The sequence below is a fragment of the Azolla caroliniana genome, unplaced genomic scaffold (genome assembly GCF_043228905.1).
Source record: "Azolla caroliniana isolate FFs.n. ecotype wild unplaced genomic scaffold, voAzoCaro1.0.p SCAF_9, whole genome shotgun sequence".
NCBI lineage: Eukaryota > Viridiplantae > Streptophyta > Polypodiopsida > Salviniales > Salviniaceae > Azolla > Azolla caroliniana.
Window position 1 is genome coordinate 3,844,393 of NW_028230444.1, and position 10,368 is coordinate 3,854,760.

Consider the following 10,368-nt stretch of genomic DNA (forward strand, 5'->3'; position numbering starts at 1 on the left):
ATAAGATAAATGTGAAAAACTTCTACATAAACCAATGTTCCTCTTTTAGTTTCCAATGTTTACTTTCAGCTTGAATTACCGATTCTTGGAAGTATAAAATATGTAAAAGAAGTAATTAGTAATAAAATAATAAAATAAAAATAAATTCGTAAAAGTATGCACTAAGAAATTACAATGTCTTCAAGGATCTCCAATTGCAACTTGCATTTCATGGACTTGTGAAAAAGTATCATGATTCCTGTTCCATGCACATATAAAAAACATCAAATAAGTGAAAAACTAGTAATGAAAAATAAACTTAAAGAATGAATTAAAAGGTATGCACACCTTATCTCCCATGATTATCACGTAACATGTAATCTATTACCTCGTCTTCACGAGCAAGATCATCTAGATTAAATTTAAGTTCTTCATAAGCCATGTGAAAGTTATCTGTTATTTGAATATTCGATTCTCGCAAAACTTGCAGCCATGATCGAATACACATTTCAGCCTTGAATGTGTATGAATGTAGTTTGATCCTATCATCAAAGGTCATTTTTGCTGCTGAATTTGCCTCTTCCGCAGGTACTGATGATGCTGGTATAGCAAGGTAATCACATGCCATCCTATACAATTTTGGCATTGCAGATTTATTATCATGCCACCATTGTAAAGGATCCTTGTCTGTGCTAGCTAAAGGAAGTCTTATAAACTGCTCAATTTCAGATCGTGAATCAGAAATAAGACTTTTATTCTGTACACCCATTAACCTCCAAATTTTTAGAGTTATTATCAATAGGTTGTATTGTGGTTGAAGGTGGCTCAACACCACTCGAGAATGAGTGGTAATGGGACTCAATCATGCCTTCAACCAACTTAAGATCTAACTCTTTTTCGATATGGTCATTTGAAATAGGCAATCTAAAAAGGAATGAAAAATATTATTAAACTCAAATAACATATTAGAAAGCATGAAGACAATTGTAAATCTTAAAGGAAAGTATTACCTGGGATCAAGAAACATTGCAATGCGCGATGGAATAGACTTTAACGATTCTTGATACTTAATTAAATATTGTAAGCAGTTCTCAAACGCATTTTGAAGCACCGCTTGTGTGAATCTAGATGATCCCGGAGGTGAAGAATCTAAAAACTGATTACAATGATTAAGTAAACAATTATACGCTAGTGATGCTAGTGATAATGTAGGATATCTTGATCCTCCTAGAAAGGTAGAAACCTCTGCAGGTGTTTCTAACCATTCCTCCATAGCATGTATGTGACTCCAATCTTCTACAGTCAAGGCATAACCATTGAAATCACTTGAAATTGTTAGATCTGAAATTGTAAAGTTCAATATATCTCTATCCTTGATAGCTTGCCTAAACATCTCTAAAGTAGAATTCCATCTTGTAACAACATCAAGCCTTGGAGGTTCCTTTTCACGATGTTCAACCATCTTAGCATACTTCCTAAACACTTCCCTTCGAACCTTGCTAGATCTAATAATTTGGAGCACTGTTCTCAACTTTTCTGTTGAGGGTGAGATAATCTCTAATGCTGACTTGATGCCCAATTGAAAAGTGTGCACCATACACCTTAACATGTGTGATGGAGCTAAAATTTCCTTACCATGCTCATTTTGTAACAGCATGCTCAATTCCTTTGCAGCCATTTGTGCATCACTAGCTCCATCAAAAATTGTAGCTAATAATCGACTTGAAATATTAAAAGATCCAAGTCGACAAAAGAGGGCATGTGCACAACGTTTCCCTAATCCAGCACCTGGAAATACATGCACAAAATCCAATAGCATGGACCTTGATCTTGTTGTCTCGTGACATGCCCAATGAAGTGTCACTGAGTAGAAGCCCTTTAGACTACTATTTGACCAACCATCAAAAGTAATAGAAAATCTTGATTGACTTTTTGATAATAAATCTATCACTTGATGGCGCAACACCACATACATTTCTAAGATGGAACGTTTAATTGTGCACCTTGTCTTCATCTGATATCCAGGTACAAGGTCGTGTACGAACTCTTTAAATGCATCTGATTCCACATGTGCATGGGGCAAAGTTCCCTTGACAATATACCTCGTGACGAAACAATCAATTTTCTTCTCTAAAAAACGAGATACTTTAGTAGACTCTATAGAAGATCGAATAATCTTCGAAATACCTGAATTTTGATTTGGCTCGTCTGATAGATGATGTTTTTCCGTTAAATGCTTAGCTATAGTACCTGTGGATGTTTTTGAAGACCAACAAACATGACAGTGATGGCATCGTCGTCGAGGTGTGCCATTATCTATATAAGATATGATGTGAGCATTTGTCCATGATGAACGTTGCCTTTTTCTTGACATGCTTGTTTGCCCATGGCTAACATTAATTGACGATGAGCCCATCGTTGCATGAGTTTGAGAAGATGATTCCATTTAATGTTGTCCCTATAAAACATAAAAAAAGAAAGCATAGTTATGTATATAATACATATATTTTGTCCATAAGATAGTAACTACCATGACTATGACTCATATATGCATGGTTGCATCCTCTTATTAATTAAAATGGTCATATTGCATACACACATGTACAACATAATCTTTATCACACCCTATAAGCCATGTGCATGCATGTTCATATCAAATTGGGAAGTGATGAATTTGTTTAGTGCTGAAAATTAGAAACATAACATAATAGGAATACATGGTTCAAATAATCAAAATAGACGATCTCCTTTGAGGCCTTAGAGCAAGGAAGAAAAGTATATGCTCATGTTATATACTTTGGTTTCAACATAGATGTGTACATGGGCAGTAATCTGTTAGATTTTCCGATGCACCAGCTATGTTAAGGTATAATATATTTGGTCTTTTTGACCTTATTTATAAAAGTTTCTTGATGATATACTAAAAAGAAGGAAAGAAGTATATATTAACATCCCTAAAAGACCATAATGGCCATTGAGATCTAACAAAGATTACTTCTCTTTGTTTTTCAGAATTTTGCTCCCATTTCAAAACATTTCTTGTCATTTACAGGTAGAAGAGCTAAGACGATTTGTTTTTAATCTTTCTCTGGTTGTTCCTGAAGGAATGGTTATTTTTTTGCCATCATTTGAGTACGAACAACAGTTTCACTCGGCATGGAAAGTCTCGGGAATCCTTGATAAGATACAAAGGAAGAAAGTTCTATTTCGAGAGCCCAGAGATGCTGCATCTCTTGATACAACACTACGTAAGTACAAAGAAGCTGTAACAGATACTCAGAATCTGGATTCAAGAAGGACAGGAGCTATCATTCAGTGTGTCGTAGGAGGAAAATGTCTGAAGGTATCAACTTTAGTGATGGTATGGGTAGATGCGTGGTCATGGTTGGATTGCCATACCCAAGCCTTTCAGATCCAGAACTTGTAGAACGCATGAAGTATGTTGATATGATTCTGTCAGTGCCAACAGAGAGGATGTCTAAGGGTTGTGAGTTGGAAAACACACCATTGAGGAGCTATAATGGCAGAACTTATTATGAGAACCTATGCATGAAGGCAGTAAACCAGTCTATAGGTAATGCTCAAACACTTTTTGACTGCTCTTTTATGTTATGTTTGCATATGTTTCCAAAGCCACTCAGTGTATTAATGTCTTCTTAGGTAGAGCAATCAGGCACATAAAGGATTATGCATCTATTATTCTTGTGGATACCAGATATACATCATCATCTTCTATAACATCAGGGCCAACATCAAACCTACCCACTTGGATTAAAGAGCAGTTGATCATAGCGACAGGGAGCTTTGGAGAGGCACATAAACGAATCCATCAATTCTTCAGGAAAAAACAAGACGATAACTAGGTATGCATGATTGTTTTGATGTCAATTATAAGTACTTTTTAAGTTTTCTTGGCTGCTCTAATAAGCTATTTCTCAAAATTCTAGTAGGAGATGGCAAGATCACTCCAACATGGTAGACTTATCCGAAGGACAGGTTGAGGCGCATCTTTTTCTAGTGTACATTTTTAAAGTGGTACACTATTATCATCAAGAGTTTGAGATATAGGCTTTTACTTCATCATGTTCAGAATACAAATATGGGTCGCTAATAGCATAGAATAAGAAAGCGTAGCATTCAAAAAATTGTTCGTCAGGATTGAATCAATGTGTTTCATTATGTAACCTTACTGGGAATGAAGCTGGGAATACTTGATCAATACATATCTGTGTAACGAGATTGTAGATTGTGTCGCTGTAGTAGGAACTTTGAAGAGGACTAGGGAGTTAGGAGTTAGGAGTTAGAATGAGGACTGAGGTAGCGCAACAGAGAGTATAAGAGAGTATACAGTATGTGAATCGTGCAGAAAAGAGAGTCAGGACTCAGGAGGCAGAATATAGGATTATTATTTTTAAATCTAAAAAGTTAAAACCTAAAAACCAAACCGTTAAACCGAAACCGATAAACTGATAAGCCTTTAAACCGCTAAACCGATAGCACCAAAAACCGAACCGAACCGAAACCGAACCGACTCGTATACTATGAAACCAAACCAAACTAGTTTTTAAACTTTAAACCGATAAACCATTAAGCCACGACTTAGCGGTTCGGTTCGGTTCGAGCTGAAACCGGGCCCATTGATAGTTGTGACTCCTTATTATGCTACATTTTGTAATTCTTATTCTACTTGTGAAATATACACCTTCTTCTTGAGTATTCCTTTTTATATCTATTTGGTGATCTCTCTTCTCTCCTCTAATTCCTCTCACACATACACATAGCACACATCTCTTCCGCTACACAAGAATCATACCCGATTCTTTACAGTAAGTTCCACAACTTTACATGTTGAGGTGAGGCCCTGTGTTACATGTATCAACAATAGAATGGTGCGAAACATCTGGTTGCAATGTAGTGTCACCTTGATATGGATAGTATACTATATAACATAGAGCTCTTCACTAATGAAAGTATTAATATGCATCACATGGACTAAGGTATGATTTTATTTGTTACTTGGGGAAGTCAGGTTAAACAACTTTTGGGAGGAACAATAGACGACATCAAGTTGGGGCAAAACTACACAAAGTCATGACATGTGACACTAATGATGTGACAAATTCCACACTTTGGAAATATTACACACCATTTTTCACGAACTTTACTTTACACATGTACAATATGGCAATGTCCCAAGACATTGAAAACCCAAATATAGGTTTATTTGAATATGGACATTGATATAGGTATACTTGCATATGGATCCCCTCATCGTGAATGTTAAGCCAAAAGTAACTTAGTGTGTCTCCCTAGAGTCAAAAATTATTTTATATGGAAACTTCATTTATAAGTTTAATATGGTATAATTTAACAATAATAGTTATGAGTGGGTTAAGGTTCACAAACGTAATTGCTACAATTAGACATTTATTGACTTAACGATGTCAAATATCATTGTTAATCACTCTCGAGTTAATAACATGTAGGCTAACCAATAAAGCGCACTTTAATCTATCACATGATGAATGTGATGGCATAAGATATTTGTTGAAGCACAATTTTGATGAGTATGACATTGCTTTGAGTTTGCACATCATGCCACCATAATACATTTGATGTGGAGATTGCAAATCAAATTTTCTTAGCATGTTATTTGGTGCCTACCATGGCAAATACATTAGGTGATCAAGCACTCAATTTGTGTGATGACTCATAAAGTAAATAATCTTTAACAATTATCTATGCAAAAACACATTGGAGGATTAAACGGTCAATTGAGAGGGATGCATCCCCCTTCCTTCATATAAAGTTTGTGGCATCTATCCACCATATAAAGTTTGTGGATTATACACATTAACATGTTGATCACGTTAATAACTCTTTTGGGTAATTAGAATGTGAGGATGCAAGGCAGATCCCGTTCCACAAATAGGTTGATCCATTAACAACTCTTTGGGGTATTTAGAATGTGTCGATGTGAGATAAAGGAACCTCGAGCGACAAATTAGGACATGGGATATGACAAAAAGAGATGCAAACTAATTTTGCACGATTAGATTAAAAATGTTGTTTAAAAATATATTGTTTGTTCCATACATTAATATGGCCCAGTTTTTACAAGAAACTTCGACAAATGGACAAGTTTCATGTAATGGTGAAGCTTGGCATTTTCAAATGATGGAGACACTTGTTACACTATTAGGAGTATTGACCTTTGCACACTTAAGTTATCTTTCATTATCTTTCCATCTGCATTTTGTCAAGGATCTAATCACAGATTCAAATGATACTAACTAACTTATGGGTTTAGAATACACATTTTCATCGGTCACATAAGCTTAGGATCCTAGCATACCTTCTAGAGATACTCTACAACCCACGACATCTGAGGGGTTAACACCGTCATTCAAAAAAAGGAAACCATAATAAATGAACAAATGTATGTGTTTGTTTGCATTTATAAATGGTTGAGACTAGTCAAACAATAATTGAAATCGAAGTCATGGGCTTGTATCGTCAAAACTATATGCTATGCTATGTCTCTAATTTTGTTTCATGTGTCCAGTCACCCATGTCGGTGTTGATCCAACTTCAAAGGTTTTGCTACCATTCCTTTTTTAGGATTAAACCCTACCACCACTACTTTCTTCCCACTCTTTCAAACAGAGGCGTCAATTCTCCTTTTGAGAGTGGAAAATGGTGTGGACACAAGTCTTTTCTCACACTCTGGACAGTGATAATGTTTCCTATTCATAAACTTCATTAAGAAAAGATAGGCATAAAGAGAGTTTCATGAGGTTCACAAAAGCATTTTTTTAACCTTTTTGTGCAAAGCCTTTTGCAAAGACATGATATGTGTCAGCAAGAGAACAAAAAGGCAAAAATGATATAAAATATTTTGATCTCTTATGTGCATTTCACAATATACCTACATCTATTAAAAACATTTGAATGTTATATGTATGCTTCGGGTAATCTCAAACCATGCATATGTTTACGTGTGTTCGTATGAAGATTATGTATGCTTCGTTATACAGGCCAAATGAATAGGATTTGTCCACAAGTTGTGTTATGGTGGTATTCTACTACTGCTTCATTATACAGGCCTAATCAATAGGATTTGTCCACAAGTTGTGTTATGGTGGTATTCTACTACAACTTTATTATACAGGCCTAATCAATAGGATTTGTCCAACAAGTTGTGTTATGGTGGTATTCTTCTATGGCTTCATTATACAAGCCTAATGAATAGCATCTATCCAACAAGTTGTGCCCATTTGTGTACACAACATTTTCCCAGAAAAAATGGCATATAAAAGAGATTGATCGAAATCTAGACCAATTCATGAGCATCAGACGAGTCCCGCTAATCAGGCATTGAGCTAACCGATCGTTCTCTAATTGGCGGGAGCGTAAGGCGCATCCATCCTGATTGCGGGTTAACTACAGTGTCGAATTTGGGACATCCGTGTTCGATCAGAACAAGCGTGGTTCGCTGAAAACTGGCTGCTCTAGAGGATGTGCATTAAACACGAGCCGCACATGTATTGTGTGTGTGTGTGTGTGTGTGTGTTGTGCTTAATGACATGCGAGCTCAATTTTAATGGTGGTTTAATTAGTCTCATGTGATTAGGAAGGAGCCCAAACTTTAATTAGAGAGAATATGGTTGGGGCTATTTTAGTAATTTCCAGAAACAATCACAACAAGACCTGCACCATTTTATTGTTTTTCTTGTATGAGGAGGGAGGTCCCATGGATGCTCTGTTTTTTGTGTGTGTGTGAGAGTGGGAACAGAAGAACAGGGGAAGAGGTCTAATCATGGAAACCTTTCTTCTTCTTCTTCTTCTTCTTCTCCTTCTTCTCCCTCCTTTTCTCTCAAAAGAAGAACAGAGTGGTGGGGCAAAGCTTAACCCTGGCCTTTTGATGATAAGGTATCTACCTGTCTATGTCTCTGTTCTCCCTACCCTAGGTCTAGATCTGTGACAAAACATTTTTCTCCGCCATAAAGCAAAGGTCTTTTTAGGGTTTAGTGATGGTCCCTGTGTGCCCCCCCCCCCCCCCTTCTGTCTTTTAAGTAAGAACAGTTTTAGCAGATAAAGAGGGACAATAGGAAGACAAAAGATAACAGAGAGATGAAGCTTTGCAGAGGGGGCTCTTGAAATGCCTGTTTAAGGAAACCTCAAAAATGCAGGTCAATTATGCATAAACCCTAGAAAAATGTCTATAAGTACAAAGACATCTGATTAGCATTAGAAAACCCTTGAAAAGATAGTAAATCGAAAGGAACTCTTGTAACTCCGAGAAGCGCCCTAGGAATTTCTATAAATCTGAGTAAACTCTAGAAAATTTGTAAATCTTAGGAAACCCTTGAAAAGAGTGAAATTTCTGTCTTCAGGAAAACCTGGAGGAGTCTGGAATGTTCATCTAAGAAAATCTTAGAAAAGTTGCTAACCCAAGGAAACCCTCTCCGGACAATGCTGTAAACCGAAGAGAAGATATGAAAAAACTGTGTCAAGAAACACAGAAAAGGATGTGAATGCTAGGAAACCCAAAGAAACAGGTTCAAGGAAGAAGGTTTTTTCCCATCCTGACTGTTACAGAACAGAGAGGGGGCAGACACATTGCAAATTTATTGATTCTTACCTCTGGATTATAAGAAGAAAAGTCCCCTGCACATTATGACTCTGATTTGTGACCCTTTCGACTCACTCCCTGATCCTCTTTTGTTATATATCTTCAATAAGCTCTGTGATATCAAAGCTCTTGGTCGCTGCTCAGCTGTTTCGAAGAGATTCAACACTTTGGTTATTCAGGTGGAAGAAGTTGTTGTAAAGGTTGATTGTGTTATCTCAGCTGAAGAAAGCAATCTCTCACTCAGAGGGAAGAGTCTCCTCAGTCATATTTTTCGGGTATTCATGGGTAGCATCATCATCAAGCCTTTACATGCATTACAACAGCTCTTGGTTCCTAAGAAGAGCATTATACTTCCCGAGGTATCTCACCATTCTCCTGGCGAGGTTTTGAAAAACTTTAAAAGGGTAAAGAACCTTCGGATTGAGCTTCCCGGAGGAGAATCAGGTATCGATAATGGGGTCATCCTGAAATGGAGAGCAGAGTTTGGTAGCACACTAGAAAGCTGTGTGATACTCGCTGCATCTTCTCTCATTAACACTAAGGAGGATAAATCATCGGACCAAATTACCAACCTAGAGGGCTTAACCCATACCGATGAGAATGACAATTCTATGCAAGATACCAGTGGCAATATACCTCAATCTTTCTTCATTAACGGTGGGCTGAAGCTAAGAGTTGTTTGGACAATCAGCTCGCTTATAGCAGCTTCTGCAAGGCATTTTCTTCTCCAGCAAATAGTGCTCGAACATCCAACATTAGAGGGCCTAACGTTGGTAGATGCAGAAGGGCAAGGAACCCTATGTATGAACAAACAACAACTTCTTGATTTCAGAGAAAGACCCATTGCAGCCTCAGCATCATCAAATCGAACTCAGATACCAGCCCTTAATATCAAACTCTGGTATGCCCCTTGTTTACACCTCCCTGGAGGGGTTATGATGAAAGGGGCAACACTTGTTGCTATTAGACCTAGTGGGCAATCAACAAAGAAAGAGAAAGATGTGGAAAGCTTTGCCATAAATGCATTTGAATCGCCTTATGATGATGCGATTGCTGCCTTGATCAAAAGGCGGACATACCTTCTTGAAATGAATTCCTTCTAACTAAAGTGATCATGCTTCAACAATGTATCGCAACAATGATCGAAGAACATACATACTTTCTCATAATGAGCCCCGTCTAAGTAAACTGATCATGGTTCATGTTAAGATTTGTAACTACACTCATGTAAGTATCAACATGCTTTGTAACTTTCCAGAAGAGAATATATGCTTTCGCTTGAGGTTCTGTCCACAAGTTTGCCCGACTTTTAAAATCCAATTCTACTCAAAAAGCCAAGTGTTGAACATCCTCTTTGATACTAATCTACATAAAAATGCTATACAGCAAGCCTCACATCAACATCACATGCATTGTTTGCTTCGTGGATATTGAATGTCACAGAATCAAGATGTTGAATGGGGTAAAGAAGAGGAAACCGGGCCAACTCGTACATACCAATCTGAAACACACTTAATATTCTGATCAAAGTAAGTTATTATGGCTCATCATAACTTGCTGTTGAGCAAATCCTGTATTGTTTCTTTCTTTAAATATAGAAAGACATGGAAATTCCAGTGTTTGCCAAACAGACTTCTGGATGGATGCTGGCATTTTTCTCTATCTTTGATGTATGTTTACAGAAACAATAGCTTATTGATGATGCAAATATGTAAATGAATGTTGGATTCAAGTAATGTGTACATATTTCTGCA

At 37.0% G+C, this 10,368-nt stretch overlaps 2 protein-coding genes across 3 annotated transcripts; both read left to right on the forward strand.

Annotated features, from left to right (window-relative positions):
• The first annotated feature begins 3,304 nt into the window (after positions 1-3,304).
• LOC147859923 (uncharacterized) lies at positions 3,305-4,157 on the forward strand. Of its 2 annotated transcripts, none has more exons than XM_087324832.1 (3): positions 3,305-3,553; positions 3,640-3,842; positions 3,927-4,157. In XM_087324832.1, the coding sequence occupies exons 1-2, from the start codon at positions 3,313-3,315 to the stop codon at positions 3,840-3,842; spliced, it is 444 nt and encodes a 147-aa protein (XP_087180958.1). In that variant the 5' UTR covers positions 3,305-3,312; the 3' UTR covers positions 3,927-4,157. The 2 variants fall into 2 exon arrangements, with proteins under 2 accessions (XP_087180958.1, XP_087180959.1); XM_087324833.1 differs by having other exon boundaries at positions 3,930-4,157.
• A 4,014-nt stretch (positions 4,158-8,171) lies between these two features.
• On the forward strand, positions 8,172-10,368 carry LOC147859924 (F-box protein At5g46170-like). The gene has a single exon (XM_087324919.1). The coding sequence runs from the start codon at positions 8,659-8,661 to the stop codon at positions 9,715-9,717; it is 1,059 nt and encodes a 352-aa protein (XP_087181045.1). The 5' UTR covers positions 8,172-8,658; the 3' UTR covers positions 9,718-10,368.